The sequence below is a fragment of the Caloenas nicobarica genome, chromosome 2 (genome assembly GCF_036013445.1).
Source record: "Caloenas nicobarica isolate bCalNic1 chromosome 2, bCalNic1.hap1, whole genome shotgun sequence".
NCBI classification, from domain to species: Eukaryota; Metazoa; Chordata; class Aves; order Columbiformes; family Columbidae; genus Caloenas; species Caloenas nicobarica.
Genome location: NC_088246.1, coordinates 1,133,295 through 1,160,952, shown reverse-complemented (window position 1 = coordinate 1,160,952; position 27,658 = coordinate 1,133,295). Strand labels below are relative to the sequence as shown.

The following is a 27,658-nucleotide window of genomic DNA, read 5'->3' as shown; positions in this document are numbered from 1 at the left end:
GCTACAGAAAATATTTCTTGCTGTCGGGCATTTATATGCCTGATCATGTCATGGTTAAGGAAGCGTACGACGTTTGACTTATTTAACAGATCATAACGCATTTCTATGTCTATTACTCTTAAGCAATTCGACGTATGGATTTGCATGACTGGTTTACAAATATTTAATGAGCGTTTTAAGAGAAACTCCATAATTTATCTGAAAAGGAGGTTGCCAGGGAGACTTCCACCTTGCAGGGGTTCTCCAAAACCCCCCAGCTCCAGCAAGACTTTGTGTGAGCAGTTTGCTGCTGCCGAAGCGCGGATGAAAACAAAATACCGCAGCCATTCACCCCCAGAACCAGACAGAGCCTGATGAATAAAACATCCTCCTCGCTGGGGGCCGGTTTGCTGCGTGCAGGGACCACAATGGGATTATTCATGCTGCCGTGGCTCCTTTTTCCTTGACCAATCTGATATGTTAGCGGGAAGAACGTGATAAAACGAAGAGACACGTACACCAATGGCGTAATTGTGCATGTGTGGCAACACATTCGGGAGGCGACAGGCAGTTCGGGCAAGAATTACTGCAAGTGACCCAAAATAAAGGCTTAGGCAAGAAGCACGGCTACACCAGACTTTTCATGTTCTTTTTATACTCTTCTGTATTCCTGCTCCGCTCTCTTTATGGTAACCTACTCCTGCTACAGTTTAAAACAAAGTCTTCACAAGCATCCGGTGTCTGAAAACACACCTCGTACCTTGGAAAACCAGTGAGAACTTCCCTTCTACACATCCCCTCCCCTCCGGAGGAGAAAAGGCAGCGGAAAAAGGCAAATAAACGCAAGTTATAACACAAGTTGCTCTTAAAACTGCTGCAGAGCCCAAACCACTTGGTTCTGCCCCAGGTTCTTGCATTTGCTGTAACCATTTTAGGAGCAGGTTTATGGGCGCGACCCCAGATTAGCATCAAGACAACTGGTAGTAACATATTTTTCTCTCCGAGAGTCTATTAGTAACTCGCATTTGCCTTTCGCCTCCCAAAACTCCGTTATACCTGTGGTGATGTCAGGCGAGGGCACCTTGACGAAGATCACACGTCCGGCTGCCACACGACCTCCCTGCACAACCTGAGCCGCCGACCCAGCCCCGTTTTTTGGTATGTAATCACAAATACACCACTCTCGACAATCTCCAAATTTACAACAGGACGTTTCTGCACTGTTGCAAAGTGATTCACAATTAGAAGGGGCTATTACCAGCTCTTAATGTGTACTCATACCATAATCATCCTCGTCCTACAATTTAATCTTCAGCAAGTAATTCCTCCCCAAACAGAAATGGGTAAAGAAACATTCACGTGCTATTATAAATTCTGCGTCAACAAGGCTCCTGCCACCAACAGGATCCCTGGTTAGACACACAGTTGGCAGCACTGAAATTATTTAAGCTTAAACACTGAAGTAAAGGTGTTTTTTCCCAAAATCTAACACCCTCCAGTCTGCAGCACAGATTTCTTTTAACGCTTACAATCACCTTCACTATGAGAAAAAGCCAGTGCTGAAAATAAGGACATATGCATAGCGTGCAATGGCACTACGGAATTTTTTTGCTTTAATTATTCCACTAAATATCCATGGTGACAGGTGAAAAGACTGAATTTAACTACCCGAAAGTCAAGGGGAAAAAATCTGTATGCACGTTTTAAAAATGGAAAAAAACCCGCTGTCACTAATAGAATATATCCCCCAAAGAAAGAAATCTATGGAGAACCTTTTCGAAATAGTTAGGTCCATTTCTTGAGCTGCCAATCAGTGTCAGAGGCAAAGCACACACTGAAATGGTTGAGGATGCCAAGCAATCTAGAAATTCTTACTGACGTTCTGCTACAACAAAAGACCACAGTTTGTCAAACTCTATCAACGTGATTAATGCCAAACCGAGGATTTAATTCCATTAAACTCACATGGAAGGGCGACTATGAAAAACCCTAAAACTACGATTTGGTATCTTAAACACATCTAGATTAACTGCGTATTGACAAAAATGAGAAAGCTATGCAACATAAAAATTAAAAAAATGACCACCCTCTGATAAAAATTAAATTTTGGGTCATCTTTACAGTAGCTGGAGAGAAACCGCTTCTGTGAAAACCTGTAGCACTATATGCGAATTAATCCTCAGTAAGTGATGTGTAATCCAGGCACCGACAGGCAGCGAGAGCACCTCTTCCATGTTATACCCTCATTTGAGGGATACAAAAGTCTCTAGTAAGGTGTTGCTAACAGCGTCACAATAGAAATACAATCCACTCTGAGGACTTTCCCAAGAGCTACTGAGAATGTAAACCACAAAAAACCTGAACTACGTGTTTAAACCCAAATCTCCAGGAAGGAACGGCAGACAGAGCAGGTTTCCTCTCCCTTACGGAATTAAGGTTTCCATCCATTTCACTCTCTTTACACAGAAAAGCCACTCGTACCTCAGATATCATTCACATATCAGCTCACATAAAGGCTCAGGACCAATTCCACATTCATGCTTAGATGCCAATAGTAAGGATTAGGAAGCAAATCCAGGATACTACCAGTTTGCTGCTTACGCTAAGACCTGGGTAGAGGAGAGAGCTCAAACACTACTCCAGGGAGTAACTATGAATTCTAGCTGAGGCAAAAAGACCTGCAGAAAGGCGAGGATACCTGAAGTTGTTAGTTTTCCAGCTGTCGGCATGCACACATCTTTGGTTTTTAATGCAGAATTTCAGCTTAGTGCCCCCCTACTTACTGCCTCTTTCTCTCTGTCCATAATGGTTTCCAGCTCCTCAAAATGGCGAAGTTTGATCTCCAGCTTCTTCATCTGCGTTTCCACCAAAAGGGCAACCAGGGACTTGATCTTTCTTTCTTCCACTGCTGCCAGGTGCTGAGGATGAAACACAGGGTTTTGCTTTACACGCAATTCACAAAATAAAGTGCTTTACGGGCATAAATATGCCAACTAGGCCTACGTCTAACTTCAGCCATCCTGTTCCACCTCCGGATGGAAAACGGGGCATCAGAGTATCGGCCATATGCTCAGAACCAGAAGGTCTCAAAAGATTACTAAGCTTTTAATCAAATGAACAGGTGTCAAGTTGTAAAAGAGGCGGCGTTGTGGATGCTCAGTGCTCAAAGCCACGCAGCTTTGCCTCGCAGGCCCCCGAGCGCCGTGCAACAGCGAGCACCAGGGTGTTGTACCAAATAATCCAGAAGCTTTCACCAGAACACCACAGGAGGCTTCTACCTGGAACGACTCACAAAACCAGTGAGATGACTCCCGCATGCCTTCGCCATTAAAAGACTTTTTTCTCAAGTAAACGAGGAGCTACGCATTAATATCTTGATGAATGTATTCCCATTACATGCAGCACCAAAGCACTAAACCCTCAGCCTTCCCAGCGCAGCGGCTCCACCTCGGGCTAGCGACAGCTCACGGAGAAATCTCTACAGATATTAGAAGGAACTGTTAAAAACCACCCCACCACAATCTCGTTTCCTTTTACAACCAGGTTGACAGTATTCCTATTGTAGAAGAAAGCTGAAGGCAAAGTGGCATTTAAATTGCAAAAGCAAACTGCAGAAAGAGGCAAATAGGCTTTTTAAAAGGCTTCAGCTTTACCCCATTTACATACACACACTTACAGATAAATGATATAAGATATAAATATGTGTGTATATATGTGATGTATGAGACAGTCTATGAAAGTGTTTCCCATTTTCCAAGTGTGAAAGGCATGTTAATGATGCCTTCTACCAGCTTTTGTTAAAAGCCTGCTGTTCAAAACGAAAATACATCAAAACACCCATCACGTGCAGTGCCCGGGAGTCCCCGGATTAACAGTCAGAGGATGTTTCTTGATCGGTGTCCAACAAATCCCCACCGGCGCATCCAAGGGTGACGGGGATGGAGCGCTGGCTTTTGAGGGAAAACTGAGGAGAAAGAGGAGAAAAGGAAAAGCTGGATCTCCTATTTAGCAAACTGTGCCCCAGACCTTGGCTCAGAACCGGGAGAAATACGGAGCTGGAGAAAAGCAGCGTTATAAAGCTCCTTGGTAATCCCAATCCTAAAGAGAACTTCTCCAAAATGTATGAGATTGTTTCCATCACTAATTCGTTGTGTCATTTGACAGCATTCAGCTCTGGAAACCTGCCAGCAATAAACAAAGTCTTCAGTAAATCTAGATAACATACGTTCAAGACTTTACGTTTAATTTTAAATCAGCTACAGCTTGAGAGAACTGGAAGGATCCCCCAAATTCATCTAACAGCACAGGACTGTGAAATTCGAGAGGTTGTTCAATTAAATACTGACCAAACAGTGGTGCACACATATGAAATAAAGTAACCGATAGCTGACTAGAAAATTTAACCTCAATTAGTACAGCTTAGTAAAACAAAGTCATTTGTATGAGAAGCCAGAGTGACAGAAGCACCTTTGTTGATTCGCTTTGCCTGGCTTGATGTGTGCAAATTTAATCATGAAACCAGATGAAGATAAACTCAGCAAGGCACACGGTTAGGTAAAAAGGCAGGTCTCAAAATACACATTAGAGAGGAAATTATCATGCAGGTTTTTTCCTAAAAAGACCACACTTTAGCCTGGCATTACCCAGTGCTTCCACGTGGACGAAGAACGAATCATTACCACCTCTCTGCTGACTGAAAAAATAGTGAGACGAAACTAATAGTGATTTAAATTGCACAATAAACGCGTTGTTGCATCCACTATAAGTGATAGAGAAGTGCAAAAGAAGACTGTACGTGACACTATCCTGGGTCTGGAATACTGTGTCCGAGTTTGCTCATTCCCATGCAACAGGTTCACTGAAATTGCAACAGGCAGAGAAAAACTACTATTTCTTCCTTCCCTCCTCGTATTTTGCAAGAGGAGACGAGATGCTTCACCTAGTTTTTGTTTTGTAAGGCCAGGAGGGAATAAAACCTGTCTTTGACGAATGAAACAGAAGTAAAGGTGGCAGATAACACAGAAATACTGAAATTAAGGCACAGAATGGGAAAACCTCAGTCCTGCCATGCATACATTCAAGCACGAGATGAAAAAGGTCCTACGGTGAGTTTCTCGAGCAGCAGCAAAAAGAAACCAGTTAAAGACATAATTAGATCTGCCTGTAAACAGAAGATGGGACGCAGCCGCCTGCAGAAAGAAGAAATACGATTTTAGCAACAGGGTGCTTTCTATTGCTGAATTCTATGTTTCTAAACACCTACGACACATGAAAAGAGGTTGATAACCAAAGGGTTTTTTTTAATTCAGTAGGCAAAGGGGAGTGCTCAATGGTACAACGGCCAGTGGCTGGAGTATATCAGACTGGGAATAAAGCTTAACAGCAACATTTCCCAGCCATGGAAAAACTTACGGACAGTCCTTTTTGGCAGGTAAGTGATGGATCCAGAGCTGCAGAAGTTCTGCAGCTGAATCACCAGATTGCTCTTGGCTTTTCTCTGTGAGAGGGGACGTCTCCTATCAGGTGCTATTTACACACAGAAAGGGAAAAAATAGCTTGCATTGATTTAGAGATCTGAGAAGAAAGTGAGGAAAATGAACTTCAATTCTAATATCGTTTGAACAGAAGCCATAACCTGTAAAAACTCGCCTTTAACCCCCGTTTCTCCTCACAAGTCAACTGCAATATTCTTCTGATATAAAATCGCAAGGAAAACAGCTTTGTAACAGCTCTTCGTGTGGCCAGGTCTTGAGTTTATTATGAAGAACCAAATCCTCTCTCGGACAAGACGCGGCTCACTCAAAGCCTTAATATTTCTGCATTTTTAAGTGCAAGTGGAAAGAGAAATCCCTGTTGAACCTGAACTCTGCTCTGAAGTGTGAACATCCTCATTATAATATATTATTTCCTGTAATATAATGCTGAAATTCTTCTAGAATATTATTACCTTAATGAAAAGTGCCATTAGCCAAGTCCCTTCTCCCTCTAGCACTTGTTATCACCAAAGGAGGGAAAGTAGGAGATCAGTTGGGAAAGAAATGTTCAAGTTACAAGAGTCTAAGATCAAGACTGCAAGAGTTGGTACAACAAATGCAACACCTCGTTATGTCCTGAAAACCCATCAGGAAATCAACACCATCCACACTTCGCTTTTGGTAGCTGTAAAGTAAGTGAGGTGGAACCTGGCACTGAATCCAAAAGTGATTAAGAAACCCAAACTAGAGCTTGAATTAAAAAAAAAAGGTAAAGAGAAAATGGATTTTGAAAAAAGATATTCTGAAGGAAGCAAAGGCGGTCTGGTTCCTGCAAAAAGAAAACGAAAGACAATGTGCAGTTAGTAATTATAGGGTAAAGAAAAGCTATTAGATACGATACAAACCCCACAGCTCATTAAGAGACTATAGACAAACGAAGAGAAGTTTAGTGACAGGAAGAGAAGAACGTGCTCTTAATAGACACACAATACCTCCTAACACAAAAATGGGTGTCTATAAATATTGTAATGCTGGAATTGAACACCACACTGTTTTACAGAGTCCAAGCACAGGCGGTTCGTGCAAAGTCCACGGAACAGCCGGTGGCAGCAGCAAAAAGGCAACGTGAGGGTTTTGTCACCCAGCCCTATGGCCTCAGCACTACAGACCTGCCGAGCACAGAAAAGCCTTTCCAAAAATGACAGACACATTTTGGGGCCGTTTCTTAGGGATTTTCATCAACTTCATAATCATAAGAGTAGCTGCCTAAATTAAACTTGTGCAATATTTCGCTTTGGAGTTCAAGCACAAGAAACTAGAGATGGCACTTCTGCTCCTTCAAGGTATTAGAGATTAGAACGTGGAATCGCGGAGATCTGGAACAAAGGACCATTTGAAGAAGAGTTCTAACGCGAACTGGAAACCAAGCCAGTGGATATTTGGCTAAAACAAACCTTTGCTTTGGTGGCAGCTGAGGCGAGGGCAGCAGCTGCAGCTGTTGCTACGTTTCCTTCCGAGATCTCGTGTTCCACTTTCCTCTTCCCAGCCTCGGTTTCTTTGTCTTTGCTCGCATCAACGTTCTCCTTGTTCTCTTCCGCCTCCTTTTCTTCTGAAAGAGATTTCCCACCAAGGCCATTACGTCCCTTGTCCCCTTGTTAACAGCATCACATCAGGACAGGAATGACACTGTGCCCGCTGCTATTAGTCAAACAAATTAATTCAGCCACACACCGTCATATTCTGACATTATAGCGCTGCTACTTGACCAAACGCTGACCGGGGAACAATTCTAGTCCGAGAGGATCTGACCCAACAAACGGGGCAACTCTAAACGCTTTTGGTTTCCATCCTGTCAATTCACCTTCTGCCGTCAGCTTAACTCATCAGAACAACTTCAGCTGCATTTCCCGATCTACTCTTGGGTGTAAATCTGAACATGTCGTCTTCTACCTGACTCTAAAATATTAAATATAAGTTCCAGGGTAAACAATACATTCATGTGGTACAAAGGGAATGTGTTAAAAATAAGAATAATGTAGGAAAAACCCCAGTACTCCCTAGCCTGTCAAAATAAAGGGTCTGAATCACTGCACGGGGAAGCTGAGTTAACTGACACGGGTAGAAGTGAGCGGTCCCATTTCTTTGCATCTAAAATGACCGAATGGTGCCCAACACAGGCAAAAGAAAATAATTTATATGACCCACATGCGCTTTGCTATGGCAATTTCTTCCCCCAGTCACTAAGCACAGCAAAAGCAAGCTCTAAAATGAGCTCAGGGAAAGAATTTAGTGCCTAAGCTTTGCAGCGAAATTAAACTAGAATATTTACTACTGAACCGTGAAGCGGCCTGATGTGCAAGAGGAAATATTTCTGCCACAGCTGAGTTGATAGTCTATTCCAGGCACTTAAGAAAAAGGCCATCAAAGCTGCCGCAGCTGGAGGAACAGCTGGGAACCGCTACCTGGCTTGGGCTCCGCGGGCGCTTCGCCGTCTTGCTCTTTTTCTGCATTTCGCTCATCTTCTCCTTCTTGTGCTTTATCGCCTTCCTCAATTTCACTCTCCGCTTTGTTTTCAACCTAACGGGATGAGAGATTGTTTGAAGAATGAGATTCACTGTTAACTTCGTTTATAGCTTTCAAATTAAGTTGCTATCATAAAGGAAGGGATTAGATTTTAAAGGCTGGCCACTACACTTAAGCCTATTTTGACAATCATATCCGAAACCTGAATAAACAAAGTAACCACTATACTGGACGGAAGTCTATCAAATTCAGTAACCCAGGCCAAATTTCATCTGAAGGTACAAGAAATTCTGACCTAAGATGATATAAGAACATGTTCTGCCCCTCTCTCTCATCCCATGCTGCCCCCGTTTCTTCCAGTAGCTTGCGCAGAAGTTTTAGATCCTTTCTGGTGTCTGTCGTGTTAACGATTTATATAGAATTCACCTGTTCTCAGCTCCAAATTCTGCAAAACGCATGGTCACAGCAGCATCCTGTAGCAATAAATCCTACAATTGAATTACATGTTACAGGAGGGTGTTTCTGTCCAGGAGCTGGTGGAAGAGAGCAATGTTTGCAAAATGGAAGTAAAATAAAAATATTTCTTGTTAAAATCTAGGTACCTTAACTTAGTATTAATGAAATCAGTGGCAGCTTCATGCTTAAGACTGGAAGCATCATTTTTTTTCCCTTGAAAATACTCCAAACCTGTATGTTTCTTATTTATTCTGCTCTGTGGAATAATGCGTCTTCTGAAGCTCTGACCAAGAATTCTTCTACCCTTACCTCTGCCTAAGTGTACCGACTGTTTTTCAGGAAGGCAGCAAAGTAACTACCTGAAAACCGAGAATTAACACCAAGACTTCGCACCGCAGCAATTAGGCGAGTTCAACCCCACTTGACAAAACAGGCAACGCAGAAATGCCACCTGTTGCTGCAGACTCCACAAGCACCCACCACTATTTATTTAGCAGAGTGATGTTCTAATTCCAGGATATTAGTTTAATTCGAGTTTAATTACAGCCAGTGCCGTTATTGTAGATGATCTGAAGAGATGTAGACATGGGGTTATGTGAAAACCCCAAACAACTGCATTGTTAGAATCACAGAATTATTCTGGTTGGAAAAGACCCTCAAGATCACGGAGTCCAACCATAACCCACCCCATGTCCTGAGAACCTCATCTCCGTCTGTCCAACCCCTCCAGGGATGGTGACTCCAGCACTGCCCTGGGCAGCCTGTTCCAATGCCCCACAGCCCTTTGGGGAAGAAATTGTTCCCCAGATCCAACCTCAACCTCCCCTGGTGCAACTTGAGGCCGTTTCCTCTCTTGTAGGCACTATCGACATGTTGAAGGGATTAATTTCTAAATACCTGATCTTTACGGGCAGGATGCATCATATCTAACATCAAAAGTACAAAATACACATACCTATAAAGCAACAGTTAGCCCAGACTTCTTGCAACGAGGAGCTTTATTGACCAGTTGAGCTATGGGCACCTTCCTGCAGTCAGCCAGATGTCCCCAGCCCACATCCACCGAGTTGGACGTGACCGTGCAGACCAAACAGATCCATAATTCACACTGTCGCTGCAGAGCTGTGATGCAGCTGGGGCAAGAGTTTCACTCCGGTTCTCAGTTCAGCTCCACACCACTCACCCCTTTCCTGGAAAGCTCTGATCTTCAGTATTCAACTTTGGGAAGGCAATTTGCCACAAGACAAACTTTTCCAGGGCGAGGTTTCAAAGTGATGCCTGCTTTAGACCCCCGCCAGTCATGAACCACAACACCTGCAGCGTGGGTCTCTATAAGTAATTGCTACTGCCCATTTTACATTTCCTCCCAGTCCCAACCTTCATTTCTGAGGACTAGAAAACCACACACCCATGTCTCATTCCTCTTGTTTGCCCAGCGAAAGACACATCTCTATATAACTTGAGACTAAATCACTCGTAAGAAAATGAAGCGCTGTGGAGGCTGAAAACCATTCCCTTTGAACACATAATTACCTCTCTTAGCAGGCATTTTAAAACATAGTAATTCAAGTTTGTAAGCATCACAACTATCTTTTCAGAACCAGCGTGCTGAGCCGAGCTTACCTTCTCAGACTGCTGCCCATCTGTCTCTGTTTCCATCTTTTCTTCTTCAGCTCCATCTGAGAAAACAAATAAGTAAAGCATTTAGAATGGCCTTGGCATCCATTTATCATACCCAACATTTATTTAAAGATTAATTATAATTTTCTGTTTTCCACTGACAGTGCTTTAAAGAAAGACACGCAACACAAACTTCTGTAAGGCTAAAAGCTTATTACACTAATTTGAGTTTTTCTAAAAAAATCCAGTTTACTTGCAAATTTAAGTTTAACTGGTTTTTCTTTTCAGTCCAACAAGCAGGACAAAACATTAAATTATCTATGCTCTGCTGAAACCCTCAGTTTACCCGTGCAGAGTGAAACCACCCAGTCTCTCAATTTTAGCTACATAAGGGACAGTTCAATGCACAGTTGTGCAGTTTGCAAGTCCTACAGCAATTCCCATCGGTAAGTCGCAGTATTATAAAATGTTGCTCCCGATACAGCCAATTTGATTCTGGAGATGGCTGTCGGTAACATGATTAACCTCAATTACGGTGCTGTCAGACTTGTAATTCCCCCTTAGCACAAGATCCCCCGAGCTGCTCTCGGTGGAAGGTCCGTCCAGAGCATCGTCACGCGTGGCAGCTCAACTGAAGATTTAAATTCTGTTTTGCAGGTGGTGCAAACACCAGAATTCTCCAAAGCAGACTTCAAAATAATTATTCAACACAACGGTAACATTAAGAAGCAGCAAATTTATTAAAGCACTGACACCGTTTTTGAATATTAAGGATCTTTTGTTATTTCCGGCCCCAAAACCCACCTGAGTTCAGGCTGTGAGCAGTTTAATGTGAAACCCTGAAACCTCAATTCCCATCCTTCATACCTGCTGCTCTGCAAAAATGTGACCAATTGGTTCTCCAGTCGTACATAGACCTTTGTGCTGCCCCTCCAAACACAGTTCTCCCAAAAGCACCCTGAAATTGTAGCCAAGCCCTCAGAAATACATTCAAAACAAGTTTTTTGAGTCTGATCCGAACAATGAAGCTTAAATCAAAGAACCTGGCCCAGAAGGTGCAGTCGTATGGTAGATGTTCCTGGACAGTGGTCTCGCTCAGACCTGGATCCTTAATTCTCTTGCTTCTTCCTCAGCTGTGATGACACCAACACTTGCGGGTTTGGACTAAGAGCAGATTGATGAAATGATCCAAGTTAAACCCTAATGCTTTCTGCAGCTTCTCACTGAAATAAACTGTGTTGCAGCTCCTCAAGAGTCCAACCACAGCTGCCTCATTAGGTGCTAAACCAGATCTGAATCACGTCTGAACACATCAGCTGGTTGGTGGTTGGATACAAAGCAAGAAAAGAACATAAATAACCAGCTGAAAGCTCTAAGTTTCCTCTACATCCAAAATATAGCCATCCGAACAACCAGAAACAGAGCTGAGGGTGAAGGAACACACTTCGGTACAATGTCACAGGACAGACACCCAGCTTTTTAAAAGCCACGATTCCCAAGATGGTCTGTAAAACCAGAGCTGGAGCTGCACCTCCAGTGCCGATGCTGAAGATGACCATAGCCCTGGGTGAGCTCTTACTGCTCCCCAGGGCTCCAGTATTGCTGACGGACGCTGCGGGATGTGCGGGGCTCTCCAGAAAACAACGCCTTGGGTTCTCCGGGCAGCGACAATTCCCAGGAGTTGAGCTGCAGCCTTAAACCACGACCTGAACCTTCAGAGGAACCACACGAGACGGCCTCTGCCAATGCTCCCGTCCTGGAGTCCTAAGTACTGATTGATGGAAAAAGAGACCTGTCCAGCAACGTGCGGAGGAGAAGACCCCTACGGGGAGCAGAGGCAGCTCACTTACAGCACCGCAGCCTCTGGTTCCCAACTGGTCATCCAAACCTCCACCTGGTGACCAAAGCAGCCTTCCTCTCCGCAGAGGTCAAAACAGAAGAGCACAAGTCATCTGGGAAACAGCTGTGAGATGGTACAAGAGAGTTGGGGTGTTCAGCTGGAGAAGAGAAGCTCTGGGGAGACCTCAGTGCGGCCTTTCCGGGTTTAAAAGGGGCTGAGAAGAAAGATGGGGACAGACTTTTGAGCAGGGCCTGTTGTGACAGGACAAGGGGTCATGGTTTAAACTGAAAGAGAGGAGATTCAGGCTGGACACAAGGAAGGAATTGCTGGCCCTGAGGGTGGTGAGAGCCTGGCCCAGGTTGGCCAGAGAGGTGGTGGCTGAACCATCCCTGGAGACATCCCAGGCCAGGCTGGACGGGGCTCTGAGCAACCTGAGCTGGTGCAGATGTCCCTGCTCGTGGCAGGGGGGGCACTGGGGGAGCTGGGGAGGGCCCTTCAACACAAACCTTTCTATAATTCTATGATATGAACTATTTGGACACTTGGCAGGTTGTCTCAGCCGCTGCCTCTTACTCCTTCGTATCTGGAACCCAAACCAAGCTTGCCAGACGCCCATAAAAACCAGACCTCGCCCACGAGAGCACCAGCATGCCGTACCACAGCCATGCCAAAACCTCAGCTTCAACACAAAATACATACTTTCTACTATTACTTTTCTTTTTTTCCTGTCTAGACCTGAGCTCTTCAGGCTTGTAACCTCTTATTTACTGTCATTTGGCATTCAAACAGTTGTTACAGAGATATCAGAAGCGTTCTGCCCTCGCGTTAGGGATTGCTTTCTGAGCAGCAGCTGACCAGTTGTCCTCCCGTCGCACCTCGGTGTGTCCAACAGAAGACTAGATGGCAGCCTAACCAGTGTACGAGAGACCAAAACGAGGAAGGAAAAAATAGAAAAAAATGAAAAACGTGTGTGTTACCACGTCAGATGCATGTACCTCAGGAGAAATACGTGTTTTAACAGCAGTTAGTATCTTCTTGAGCTTAGTACACATCTCGTGGTGCTAAGCCTTGGTTCATTAAGTTATTCCTTTACAGAACACTTATTTTAAATGTTCCTACTAATGACAGCGGACCTCTGAGATACGAGGATGACAGCAAGCACACTGATGGGGAATACCACAAAGGTGTTTGAATAATGTACCACTTCTTCCCTGTATTTTGCATACAGATTGTTTAAAAGTCCAAGAAATCCCGATTTATCTGCAGCACGTTTGCAAGAAGGGACAAGAGGGAAGTGTCAGCACAACCTCATGCTGCGTGTCCAGCACGTCAGACCTGCAAGAACAGAAAATCCAGTACAATTTCATATACAGGGCATTAAAGAAGGAGCTTATTTAGATCACGGGCTCCAACACCCACTGCCACACCAATAGAAAACTCCTGGAGAAAAGCCCTGATCCACCTCTAAGCTTCTGAAGACATTAGCTGGCCTTACATTTTCTGTAATCCTCAATCTACTGCTAATTCCTGTGTGCTACGCTGAAGCAAAACAGACGGACACTGTTTTGCTTTGATAACAATGGTTCTCTATGAAGCTTTTACAAGAGTCCCTTCCATATATCAGAAAAAAATACTAAAAGGTCTGATTGAAAGATAATTGTTTTCCTCTTGGCTTATTTTAAGATGATAAACCTACTTATCTGAAGTATTTGCCACCATAATTCAATTTATGGAGACTGGGGACATATTTCCTCAGAAGTTTTAACTCAGCGTTAGGATTTAGTGACCTAATAATGTCACAGGGGAAACCTAAATTAGATTTAGTCAGACAGCTATTTCAAGTCTAGAAGCAGAGCTCCGAACTGGGCTTAAAAGTGTTATCCCTCCTAGTAAATGAAAAAGAGCTTTACCAAGGGAGCTTTATTCTCTCCTTTACAAAAAAAATCTGAAAACCAAAGAGGCAAAGTGCAGAACACTCCAAGTGTGGTTGGGTTGGTAGAACGGAAGATCCCAAGCTCAGACTAGGAAAATACTGCACAGGAATATACAAATTTTCATTCTGGTGCAGTTTAGCCCAAAATCCCAGAACTTCAAGATTCTCGGTATTGGGATATAGCGTAATTGAAAGAAAAAAGTCTGTAATTTTGTATAAACAGCCCAAAGCTTAACTACAAGGAGAGGTGGAGCAACTCTGAAGTTCTGCTTCCTACAGAACTCCGAGTGAAACAGGTCAGCAAAGCTCCAGTCCAGACAATCTTAAGTCAAACCGGGAGACATCTGTCTCTTAAAAGCTTGTGACTTGGTAATTTTTTCACTCTTTTGGAAGATGAGTGAAACCTGGAGCTCAGTTCTGCAGTATGGAAAAAGCTGAGCAGGGACTCAGGTCTCAGCATCCCACACCAGCCGGTTACCATCCCATCCCACAGAAACCTGCAGCTCCACATTTATGTTCCGAGGGAGAAGGAAAGTTCCTTAGAAGGTTCTCATCACACAATTGCACGTGATTTGCTCAGGAATGTGAAACTTCACAGGTGGCAACGCTCCTTCCTAGATTCTGAAATCACATCGGAAAAGCTGTAAGGGAATAATCGTGGAAGTTGCTCCTACAAACGCCATAAAATAAAGTCCTGGAAGAGGCAAACTTTCCCAATTTACTAAAAAAAAAAAAAAATCTGTTTATTCTTGTGTCTTTTAGGTAAGACTGAACCGCATTTCGACTCTAAATGCCATTTTGAATGTGGTGGGGTTTGTTTTCTGATGAAAACACATTTCAAGGTTTCCCATCTTAAGTTTTTGGAAAAGCAGCATTCAGCAACGCGCGAGTCGCTGCGGCAGCCGAGGAACCGGCGCAGGATGGGTTTGGGCAGATTTACAACGCGCTGCACGTCAAGCATTATCACAGATTCGCCGTGTTTGCTACTAATTCTCTGCGAATATTGGGGCAAGTTTTGTTAAATCTTCCTTTTTTTCATTTGATAGGCAGGTTTGTGCAGAAGGAGCCTTCCGAGCTCGCCCAGTCCCGCCCCTCCACGGGCAGGGACACCTTCCCCTCACCAGGGTGCTCCGACTCCATCCAACCTGGACTCGGCCAGGGACGGGGCATCCACAGCTTCTCTGGGCAGGTTTGTTGACCGATCTATAGACCACGGTGAGAGCGGTTAAGCAACACTTGCCCCAGAAGATGTTCCAAGGCAAACACACCTCGGAAACACAAAATCCTTTCCCTTTAGAACATTTGATGGACGCTTTCCAAAAGGAAGTGTTCTTTTATATTACATGGGGACACATCCAGCTACAAAGACTCAGAAGGTACGTGCGTGTGATGCTAAGAATACTGCAAACATCCCGATACGACTCGGGTTTTCTAGTCCTGGCTGTAATCATCAATGCTATTTTTAAATTGGGATGACAACTTTAGGCAGGTTGTAGTCAATGGTTTTTGGAAACTGTTTTCTCACGTTAGCTACTCAGCCCTTCCTTGCAGGGCCAGCAGTTCTGCCATTCTGCACTTGTGTCCGTCGAGGGGACCATGCTGAAATACCGCACTTCCAAGGAAAAAGAAAATGAAAGCTCCCAATTATTAGTTAGAGGGTTAAGTAAGTTTAGCTGGGTTCGAGCAGGTTTTTGCTTCTAAATCACGGGCTGTGAAAGTACGTCAAAACAAGAGTCCTGTGAAAAATATTCTCTAATTCAAATACGAATGGATCAGAAAAAAACCAAACCAAACCATTTCTGACCCTCTGCAGGAGAACGAGGGAAGCGACTCCTGCCTTTCAGTCAGATACAAACACAACCCTGCTGATTTTCCTAGATGAGCTAACGAGGTTAATGAAAATACGTAACAGACAATGCAAACAGGAATTGATCAGTTGGAGATACATGTCCCTGTTACAGAAGGGGAAGACTTAAATGAGAACCCCCCTGTAATCCCTTTTACATGGCAGCAAGGACGCTCCGTAACTCCCGCAGCAGGTTTGGTGTTACACCAAATTAACAATATTTCTTAATTCAGCCAGAGGCAGATGGTTGAGAGACACCCCAAGGTGTCTTTCAAGAGGGAGAAACCACTTGCGGACCAGGAAACATCATCTGTCCGTGCCCTCTTCAAACCCAAAGCACCAAATACTTTCGGTCTCTATGGAAGCTGGTTCTGTTTTGCGTATTATCTCCAAGAACGGGGAGCACTGTTCTGTAATACATGAAGAACTTGTAAGTGATTTCTGATGAAGCCAAGTGACTTCACAGAGAAGTTAAATTGACTTTAGGTCAACAAGTAAAACTATAAAATATTTCCATGGTAAGAATTTACTGCATTAGCAGCAGACGCCTGCAGCATACGCAGATACGTAACCTCCGCTGTCATCGGAAGAACAATAAGCAAAGCCCCACATATAAACACAGAATCGCTAACATGAGTTTCAGCTCAGCAAACAGTTTAAAGATGCCCCCAAGACATTCCCGCCTCCTTTCTTCTCACTAAGGCAACACACACGACCTGTCAAAAGCCAGGCTTGAATATTAATATTTAATACAGAGGAAAAAATACTATAGCTATAGAAAAATCCTGGCTCTGAATATAATTCCGCTGTTATCTAAAGCGTAATTTACATTTTGCACAGCAAGGCGGACTCCGGAGCTCCACGCTGTCGGTGGGTACAGCACGATGGGCTCCCACGGAGCTCGGGGGCTTCGGAGGAACCCGCGGCCCCAGAGGATGCGCCGCTCGCCTTATTTCAGAGCTAAAGCACGCCCCAGAGACCACAAGAGAAACCTTCCTGCCAAAAATGAAGTAAAATAACTTCTCCCGCAGGCGTCTACTTGTGCGCGGTTTTTCTAGTGTGTGTATTTGAGAACGGCACAAAATCATTCATAAAATGTTCAATTTAATCATCTGTTTAAGTCGCGACCGGCTGCAGCGGAGCCAGTAAATCAGACCGCCATTCCCTCAGTGTTTGCGGTCACAGGTGAGCTACGGCTTGAAGGACCCACACATTGTATCAGCAGAAATACTTCCAGTGAAATACTTGTTAGAATAAGCCCCTGTAACGCACAAGGAACCGCCTCGTGCCCGATTCAGTGCTCATATTTGCAGGCAGTGTAGTTAATCACCTTTGGAAAGCCATTAAGAAAGCGCACAGACTCAGTGAAGACTTAACTGAAACCACTAAGTACCCTGGGCGTACTGAGTATTTCCCTTCTCTGGAGCCTAATCGCCTGCCTAAAGAGCCAGACTGCTCTCCTTAATTCATTTTTACTGAAGCAGACGCAGAACATCGTCCCTCGTGCTCTGTAACCTGTGCTGGGGCAGGATCTCGGACGGGAGGGACAGGCTCTGCCTGGCTTGGCACAGCAGCTCAGCCGCCTTAGGCTCCTCCTAACTCCACTGAAGCTGGTATCAATTCCAAAGGAACCATCAGCGCCTTTTAGAAAAACTAACAATGAAGACTTAGAATATCATTGGATATTAATGTGAGCTCCTGCAATTTATTCAGGCCATATTTTCCCCTTTCGCATTCCACATTGCCTGTAATTCACCAATCTTAAGTGGTTTTGAATTATTATGGAGCAACGATATAATTTTATTTCTAAAACGCAACAACTGATGAACTCTAATGATAGTACAGAACCCTCAGTTCCAGCAGGACAGGGAACTGCTGGAGAGAGCCCAGCGCAGCCACGAAGATGCTGCAGGGAGTGGAGCATCTCCCGTGTGAGGAAAGGCTGAGGAGCTGGGGCTCTGGAGCTGGAGAAGAGGAGACTGAGGGGTGACTCATTCATGGGGATCAATATGGAAAGGGGCAGTGTCAGGAGGATGGAGCCAGGCTCTTCTGGGTGACAACCAGTGATAGGACAAGGGGCAACGGGTACAAACTGGAACACAGGAGGTTCCGCTTAAATATGAGAAGAAACTTGTTCCCGGTGAGGGTGCCAGAGCCTGGACCAGGCTGCCCAGGGAGGTTGTGGAGTCTCCTTCTCTGCAGACATTCCAACCCGCCTGGACACCTTCCTGTGTAACCTCATCTGGGTGTTCCTGCTCCGGCGGGGGATTGGGCTGGATGAGCTTTTGAGGTCCCTTCCGATCCCTGACAATCTGGGATTCTGTGATTTTCAGTTCTCAATGTTGCCATTTAAATATCCAGCCCCCGGCCCGGCCATGCGAACCCGCAGCCCCGTTTCGGCAGCTGCACGCTGCATTTCGGTGTCTCGCACACCCCTCTGCAGCACTGCCCCCAGCGCAGAGCCCGCCTGGGGGAAAAGGCACCAGATTGCGAGTGACCCAGTTCGCTCTTGCTGAGCAGCTCCCCCAGGGAGAACCATCTGCTCTTGTCCTCATCTGTGCCATTAGTCACAGCCCGATACCAATCGCATTAACTATACCGGGACGGTACTACTTCTAGAACTCGCCACGTAGCTCATTGAGAAATAATCGTGTTATGGTCACCTGCTCTGCAACTCCCCGTGTTAAATGACGAACGCTTTGAAATCTCTATTTGCAACCTGTGTGCAAATTCTCCTGGAGAAAGGGCTCACGGACAGAGCAGCGGTATCACCAGCAGGGCAGCAACGGTGAACTTGGACTGGATCATCTCCAGAGGTCCATCCCAACCACAACCACCCTGGGATTCCGTAACATCCACGGTCGTGCTGCGGGATTAAGAATTACAACTCCCAGCAGCACACACGTTAGAGGTCCTTAACATCTTACAGTGAAGCCTGTACTTGGAGAACATGGAAAAAGGAAACTAAGCCCCAGTAAGAAAAAAAATTAAGCTGAGCTTATTTTATAATAACTATCAAATTAAACTTAGTCTCAGATGGAATAACACATGGATTTGTTTTATAGACCTGAAAATAATCCCCAAAGCCTTGCTCTTTCAACAGAGCTTTGATGCTCGCTGTCGGTTTTGCGCAAGAGCATTGCAGAGCAGGGAGCAGCAGATATTCCAGATGCTGACACTCCCCTTCCAGCATCTACTCCACACCTTCCCGAAGCACCGAGCTGCCTTGCATCAAGCCTGTCCCACTGAGTTTGGAACCCAAAAAAATGCAGCAAAAGGACTGAGTGCTCTGTTAACTTCTTTTCTATTTAAAAAAATATCATAATGAGTAAAATGGTACTTTAAAATCTAATTTAAAAGTGTGGTTTCACAATGGACACTGAGTACCATAAAGAGCAGACGTGCAGGTCCCTTACGATCCCATTACACAATCTGGGACCTTGTTTGTGACTCTACACGAGGTGACAGCAGCTCAGCTACGAGATGCACAAGCACAGCCCAAATCAAACCTTCCAGTCAATCTACATCGCATTCTGTTCAGTTTTACCCAAAGCTACACGTGCTTTCAAATATCTAGTCACTAAATTCACTAAAATGAGTTCTGGTAAGCTGAACAAAACAGCAGCCAACAACGCTGGAGAGAAAAATAAAGATCTACAGACAAGTCGGCAGATCTGAACCAAACTCAAGAGAGGAAAGTCTTTCAGATCCACGGGTCCATAACAAACCATGTGTCTCGTTTTAACTGTGTTAGACGAGCCAAAATAGCGTTAAACAGAAGGGGTTAGACAAAGTGGTTCCACCTTATAAGTAGTCACAAGATGTTTATTCATTACTATGGAGAGTAAAAACACAATTTGCACCTGTCAACATTTCAGATAATGGACTTTGTACCAGAGTATCTGCTGAATTCTACAGAAAATAGCTCAATTGACAGCGAGCTCTAAAGTGATAGCTCATCAGTACAGCAGGGTAACAACAACCAGAGCCAGGACCCGTGGTGTTACCATGAACCGGCCCATCGTTTGATTAAAAGTTCCTCTTCTGCCACCACCACGGTTAGAAATGTACTCAGAGTACAAGAATTACATTAAAACTGGTTACCAAAAGGTGTAACATAACATTATCAACTCAGCCGCAGCACAAAGAGCCAATAAAACTCAATCCGCTTTATCAAACTATAATGCTAGAAAGGCAGCATCCTCTAACTGCTCTAATACCCCCAGAACTGGCATCAAACGTCCTGCTCTGGTATTTTTGCCCACTCAGCACATCCTAGGCAATGGTATTTCCATGTAGTCAAGAGTCGGAAAACAAACTTCTAAACCTAAAGCCGGTCCTAAATTCGTTAATTCAGTGTCAAGAGTTAACAATCCTGCAGCGAGCAGAAGTGGAACGACCCGTCACGCTCTCCTTACCCCTGATTCCCACCTCGTATTGAACTTATGCTTTATTCTGAGTTAGTAGAAAGTGCCCAAGGAACCTCATCTGCAGGGATTTCTGCATTTTGAGGGGCAGCCTACCGATTTTCTCCGGCTCGTCTGGACCCGTTCCGGCAATGCAGCTGCTCTCGAGTCCGTACGTTGGATCCACCTTCCCGGAGGCTCTTGCCGCTTCTTGGACCTTCTTCACGTGAGCTTCCACGAGCTCCAGCGGTACCTCCTCTCTGACTCGGGAAAATTCCTCTGTTAAAAATCACACAGAAAATGTCCTATCGTGAGGGGTTTAAGGCAAATTAAAAGTTCTAGAAACACAGAATGGTTTGGGTTGGAAGGGACCTTAAAGAGCAACTCGTTCCAACCCTCTGCCATGAGCAGGGACATCTTCCACCAGACCAGGTTGCTCCAAGCACCATCCAACCTGGACCTGCATGTCTCCAGGGATGGGGCATCCACAGTTTCTCTGGGCAACCTGGGCCTCACCACCCTCCTGGGGAAGAATTTCTTCCTCAGACATAATCTAGATCTCCTCTTTTTCAGTTCAAAGCCATCGCTCCTTGTCCTGTCACTACAGGCCTTATGGTTTTCTCAGATCAACATGCAGGTAAATCTTGTGACAAAACAAATTCTCAAGTGTTCACGTTCCTTCTTTTCACATTGGGTAGTTAATTTTCTCTCTCAAATATGGCAGAGTCTCTTCCCAATGATGTGAAATTGCCCTTTTACACAGAAAAATAAGGAAAAACAGTGAAAGGAACTACTTCATCAAGTTCTTAGAGGACATGTATAACTGGCAGATAATTTTACCCAGGAAAACTGGAAGTTTACATTGTGCATTTACCCACAGCTAGACTAGTGACAGTGGTTACAGTGACACAACTACTAGGTAGCGCTTGCAAACGTCATCAATAGTAAATGAGCACAAAAGGGGAACACAAGCCACCCTTAGATACTCAGCGGCCTTTAAGAGTTAGAACAGCAGTTGGCAGCTTCATTAACGACAGAACACAAAATGGCATATCACGTAGATTTGCTTTTGCGACTTATTACCCACCCTGGAGAAACTCTAGAAATGGCCAGTTTTAAGAGCAAACTAACAGAGAACAAAGCTGTAAAGACAAAGCGAAACAATTTGCTGGGGCAAGCCCGTACCCAAGGCAGCCTTCGCCGCAGCGGACGCCACGCGGGGATCCACCACCGAGGCCAGAAAAGCCACAGTGCTCATCACCGGGTTGCCAGACTGGCTGAAGGGCACGGGCTGGTACGCCAGCGGGCCCAGCGACGCGTCCGAGTTCTCCAAATACGGGTCTTCGATGGGGAGCCGCAGGAAATGCAGAATGCACTCGTCCTGGGTACGGCTCCCAACGTGCTCCGAGACCTTGTTCCAGTCGTCTTTGTACATCTCCAGAGCCTGCAAAGGATGAAAATCATCTTATGTACATTGACCGCTCTGGGGAAAAAAAAAGGACACGCCGCACTTTATGCAAAAAGATTTGATGCCAGTTATTTTGGTGATGGAACAATAAATTGGGATCAGACAACTACTTAAAGTCTTATTTTTTTCCAGTAGCAAAATTACTCTGCATAAGAAATATGAACATCTCACTGAGACATCAGCTGAATTTAAGCTGCAGGGATCACGACGCGAGTTTTATGCTGTTACTATATCAAAAAGAATTGTCAGAAGATTTGAGATTTACTAATAATATTTGCATAGTTAGCGTTTCCCCATTTTGCTTTCACATGAAAAGCTTTACAGAGAAATAAATTTGCTCTCACCAATTCTTATAATTCCCATAACTGCTCCCCCGAGGGCACTCCTGTGCTCTCCCAATTATGTCCTAACACAATAAGCTTTTTGGGGTTTATTTCACACATATCTACTAACTATGATAGTGAAGTCCAGTTTTTAGATCCAACAGATGTTATGAAAGAGCATCAAACCAACATACCAGAGGAAAATCTATTCTATATTTTGAAGCCAGGAGAGATCCAGTTTTCTAGCAACTGTTAACCAGTCTGATTTTTCTTATGCAGTCAGGTTAACAAACCATTATTATGCAGATAAGCCACCTGATAAAGTAAGAACTTCCAGATTAAATCAAAGATTTTGTAATCTAGATTTTCAGTCGCTCTTAAAGTCACTTAAGAAAAGTCTAATATACTTCAGAAGGCACAGAAATCATCCCCCTCCTTACCTACCTACTCGTGACAACCGAGTTTCCCCAACTAAGCAATACATCCGTTTAAGCGTGAACGTTCAGAACAAGTGAAGTTAATGGCTGTTCAGTCCTTGAAATCTTTCCCACCAGGCTGAGAACTCCCAGAAATCTCAAACCTTCAGGGTAAAACGCAGGAGCGACTGAACTTTCCACGTGCGCAACCTGTCGTAGCGTAAAGGCAGAATTGGGAGCTGGGCTGTACCTGCTGGACGCCACGATGAGGATACACCCAACGTGGCCGAGTAGTCAACGTAAATGCACAAGTTTAATACGCTGGATGCTTCAGCAGTTACTAGTGACAAGAAACTGAACCATGAGCCTCACGTGTGAAGAGCTCCCTGATGTGGGAAAGGACATTTCCACAAAACAAGTTGCTATATATACGATGCTTGTGCATTCAGAAGACACCGCAGGACTACACATACACCAGTCTTTTTCATCAACAATAAATATACTTTTTTTAAATCCAGGAGTTTCTAAACATACTGTTCTCCTCACAGCATTTCTAGAGGAAAAATGTTTTAGTGTTTTTGCAGCTAAAACGTAAGCTAGGAGAATTCTTCAAAGAGGAATTAATCTACCTGAACATGACCCTGGGGCACGTCAGGGATGTTGAAGGTCAGCCAGGGAAAAATGCCAACTGGGCAGCACTTCCAAAGATGTGGAAGGAGAAAAACCACAAGGACAGATGAGTTAAATCCAAACATGACAGGCTGAGAGAGCTGGGGGGTTCAGCTGGAGGAGAGAAGCTCTGGGGAGACCTCAGTGCGGCCTTTCCGGACTTAAAAGGGGCTGAGAACAAAGACGGGGACAGACTTCTGAGCAGGGCCTGTTGTGACAGGACAAGGGGTGACGGTTTGAACTAAAGGAGGGAGATTCAGGCCGGACATGAGGAAGGAATTGTTGCCCTGAGGGTGGTGAGAGCCTGGCCCAGGTTGGCCAGAGAGGTGGTGGCTGAACCATCCCTGGAGACATCCCAGGCCAGGCTGGACGGGGCTCTGAGCAACCTGAGCTGGTGCAGATGTCCCTGCTCATGGCAGGGGGGCACTGGGGGGCTTTAAGGTCCCTTCAACCCAAACTATTCCATGATTCTATGGTTCCCTTCCCCTCAAACACTGGGTGTGGGATTAGCTGGGCAAGCACCAGACTACGGGAACACTGAGCTTGGCTTCATGGAAAGAACGATGCAGAAACCATTGAAGACCAGGAGGCAGACAACACAAAGGGTTTTGAAAGCTCAATGGAAAGAATAATTTGGTTCAGGAATGGACGATGGACTATGTTGAACAGCTTGGTCCATATTGCAGGAACCAACAGTCCCTAATGGCTTGTGAACACTTCTCCTGTCTGAGCTCAGAATCGTTTTGGTTGGAAGATCATCAAGTCCACCCAATCTTGCCCAAGTGGTTAAAGAAACGAGAAACTGCCAAGTTCACTGGGTCATACTCACAGGGAAATATTTATCTAACGTTCAACCTTCATTTCACCCTCCCTAATTCCATCTCAGCGGTGTAAATTCTGTGTCACTGCCTATCCATTTTTAATCACGCCGGCATATTAGATCAGCTTTGCTTTTCATGGCCACGCAGGCTTTTTTTTTCTTTCCTCATTCTCCTTCATTGCTTGTTATTTTTCTGCTAGACAAACTGGCTCTTGCAATAGTTGTCCTCACCAAAAATAGCTGCGAATGCACTTAACTATGCGAGAGCAGCGTTGTGTGGAGCCGCGGAGCCGCGGCCTGGCGGGGAGGATGATTCTGGGAGGAAAACAGTATTTCCTCCCCCCAATTTATTCAGTCAACAGGCAGAAAGACAATAATTATTTTAGATAAGATTTATTCTTTGGAATTTCACTGCATATATATTTGCCCAAAGCTACCCTGAGGATTTAATTGGACTGAGCTGGCTTGTTAGAGCTGAATTACTTATGCTTGAACTGATATACACTTTACTGATTTATTCATAGGTTAAATCCACAAAGAATGAAGAACAAAAACGTTATTAATTTAAACTCGCATTAAATAAAATTGCAGTCTCGAGACTTAAGGGTTTTCTGTTTTGTTTCTTTAAAAGGAAGAAGAAGATGTCATCTGGATTATTTCATTAGGCTACTACTTGCTATGTATGACCATAACCTACAAACGTAAAAAGAATTAATTTCAAATATTAATAGTAGTAAGCAAAAAGAGTCAGCGTATCAAGATATTAGCCTTGTTTCTCCATACAAGAATGCCATGGGAGACAGCTGTTTTCACCCTATAAGTGAAATTCTTCCATGTACTAATATAAAATATTGGCTGAACAGTGCATATCAATCCAACATTAAAAACAATAAAATCTATTTTGGCTGTTTGGTGACCACGCTCCCCTGTCTGTGAAGGGTGAACCAAAGTACGACGCTGTTGAGGCGGAAGAGAAGCCACACACAGAAGCCGAGTGTTCAGCAGCAAGCGCTGCCGAGAGCCATTGTCTGTGCTTTTCCTTCGGAAATTCACTTTTCAATGGGTTTACTGACACATGTAAAGACAAAAAACCCAGAACAATCACGCAATTGCAGTCTGAATTAAGCTCTTTGCAAGTAACCGCACACACACAAAACTCCCCCCAAAATGGAGTTCTCATACCAGAACCTTGAATTGCAAGAACCCTGAATTATGTAAGTAAAAAAAAATAAAGAAAACTCGACCACCCAGCCTCTACATCAAGAAAACGTTCCTGGAAATGAAAGCTAGGCGGATGATCATTTCTTTATAGAAGTGGCAGCACATCGATTATTTCGTGCCACCGAGATTCTTCTTTGCCCACGAGCCGTGACAAACGGCGCTGCCCTGATGTTGGTGACACGGAGCAGAACACGTTTCTGCTGGGTGATGGTTTTCAGCCCAGACTCCAAGAGCCCCGACGGTGACCACGTGGTTCTGGAGCATCAGCTGAAGCATCTGGGGCCAAAGCCGGGATTTCTGGCGTGCTAACAGTTCCCGGACCTCATTTTTACAGCACCGATGCGATCTGAGTCACCTCGTGTGTGTTTCTTGTAGAGTTCTGGAAAAAGCTTAAAGAATACACCAAGCGCAGCCCTGTGGCAAAAGGAATGAGTAGATGTAGGGGCTTAAATAACCAAATAAAAATCTTCCCGTAGTGGGAAGAGATGGGAAACAGACTCGTCTGTTTCTTAACTATTTAAACTTCAAAAAATCAGTGGTTTCCCTCAGCATGCTATGGCATAGCCAAGAACCTGTAAAGACTGCGAATTTCAAAATATTCACCTTAGTGGAGGTAAACCATTGCTTGAAGGACATTTATTTCATCCTGTTAGTAACTTCTGTTCAACAAAAGGACTTCTCTGTGCTGCAAGATCTGTTCTTGGGTTGATGGAACGTTCTTAAATACTTAATTTCTGTCTTGCAGAAGATAGAACTGAACCCTAAAGAACATGAAGTCCCTCTATGACACAGATGCTACTGCCATCTCTTTTTAGCAGTAACATTCTTGTAGTCGTGATGGCCAAATAGAGACACGGTTTTGAGGGGGAGCTGTAACCTTTTACCAATTTAAGAGCCATAACCACACGGATACTCGGCCATTGCCCTTCTCCAGCTCTATCAGTCACATCCCAAGAGATTGTTTCCCACTGCAAACCTGCTTCACTGTTCCAGTTTCTCTAAAAGCATTGCAGTTGTCATCTAACGCCACTTCAAAACAACTGAACCACTAATATGTAGGTTTTTAAAGCATGTAATATCCTGCATGTTTCGGTTTCCTGGCCTTTGGTTTGGCCCTCATGAACTTACTTCTAAGAGCAGCAATGTCTCTTGTTCCGTCCACTCTCGTCCAGCACTTGCACCTTTACTCTACAAAAGACAGAGGGGAAAAAAAAAAAAAAGTGAAATACAGGTCTTTTTGCACTGAACCTCTTAGAAGAAAACATTAAGAAGGAAGGGAAAAGAATCTGTGATTTAATCCACTCAAACATGCACCTTTCACAACGTTCCTAGTACAGGTAACCAGTCCCTGGTTCTCTCATACAGTGGTTCAGTTCACCCAATTCACTTACACGGACGAGCACATTCCTGCGGTCCCTGCGGAGGTTGGGGCTACAGATCCCACCTTCCAACACGGCCGGGAGAACCTGCAACTCCTCTTTTACTCCAAGTGATTTGCTCCCCAATTCTGCTGGCTCCTGGCTGTCTTTGCTTGCATATACAGCAAAGGGAAAAGAGGATTTTCCTAAATAATAAAACCCCTTAGGAGTGCTGACAGCGTTCAGTCAGCTCGGCTTTGGCCAGTGAAATTAAGTCAAGAACAGAGCAGTTTACACAAGTCATTCTATAATTCACACCAAAGGACAACAGCAGCCAACACACAACGGAATATCTGACCCCGCAGCTGCCGTACAGCCAGAGTAATTACAGCAAGATAATCTGCAAATTTAGCAATCGTTTGCTCCAAGAGTTGCTGCTCCTAAATCTCTACCTCATGGTTAACTCCCGAGATGTCCTAAAAGTTATAAAACTCTTGGTGAAAACTCCCCCTTTCCACCATTACAGACACCCAAACCCATTATATGCCAAATACAGACCAAAGCAGCTTTGTCACCTGCTTATGAAACAACATCATCTAGAACGGATGTCTCTGTGCAAGACCACAGCAAAAGGAAAAGGGCATTTAGGATGAGTAAATCTCTCCCATCTCAAGATTGATTTCAAACAGATCATCAGCCCACAGAGAACATTCATCAACGTGAGTCACCCGGCAGCTGATCAGTTCGACGCGGCCGCTACGAACAGCCAAAAAAGCAACTGCCACACACATAAAACAAACAGGGAAAAAATCAACCTCTGCCAACAAACCTGCTCAAATCCATTGCTAGAGACGCCTGTAAACAGAACCAGAGTCTAGAACCAGTAAAAGATTTATGAATTTGGTGAATATTTATACCTCCTTAATCTAAGTGAAAAAGTCACTCCATGAAATGCGATATGGAATCAGGCTTTATAAATAAATCCTCTTGTGTTTTGGTTTTGTTGGTTTTTTAAATGGTATCAGGCAGCAGGAGGAATTAGAGGCAACAGGTCATGGAGTTACCGACATCACTGCAATGGTACCTCAAAACTTTAACTGTACCATAGAATAGATTGCAAAGACAGCGCTAAAACATCCCTGCGATGGTTTTGTGACACCTTTTGTAATCAAGCAATTTTCTAGTACTCTCAGTCTGGAAAACCCTGCTCAGACTTGGAACACAGTTAAAGACCCTGCTGAAACATCTCAGATTCTGTATGGAATTATTGGACAGTCTGTTGGTTCTGAACCATTCAGGTAAAATA

General features: G+C 44.4%; 1 protein-coding gene across 1 annotated transcript in view; it reads right to left on the bottom strand.

Moving 5' to 3' along the window:
- The window catches only part of SMARCC1 (SWI/SNF related, matrix associated, actin dependent regulator of chromatin subfamily c member 1), an 81,709-nt gene that overhangs the window by 15,442 nt on the left and 38,609 nt on the right, over nucleotides 1-27,658 (bottom strand). Inside the window, exons 19-25 of the mRNA XM_065628147.1 lie at nucleotides 26,123-26,182; nucleotides 21,263-21,521; nucleotides 20,195-20,356; nucleotides 10,056-10,111; nucleotides 7,916-8,030; nucleotides 6,908-7,062; nucleotides 2,763-2,897 (exon numbers count right to left, since the gene is read on the bottom strand). Of these exons, the coding sequence (XP_065484219.1) occupies nucleotides 2,763-2,897; nucleotides 6,908-7,062; nucleotides 7,916-8,030; nucleotides 10,056-10,111; nucleotides 20,195-20,356; nucleotides 21,263-21,521; nucleotides 26,123-26,182 (942 nt within the window). The remainder of the gene's footprint in view (nucleotides 1-2,762; nucleotides 2,898-6,907; nucleotides 7,063-7,915; nucleotides 8,031-10,055; nucleotides 10,112-20,194; nucleotides 20,357-21,262; nucleotides 21,522-26,122; nucleotides 26,183-27,658) is intronic.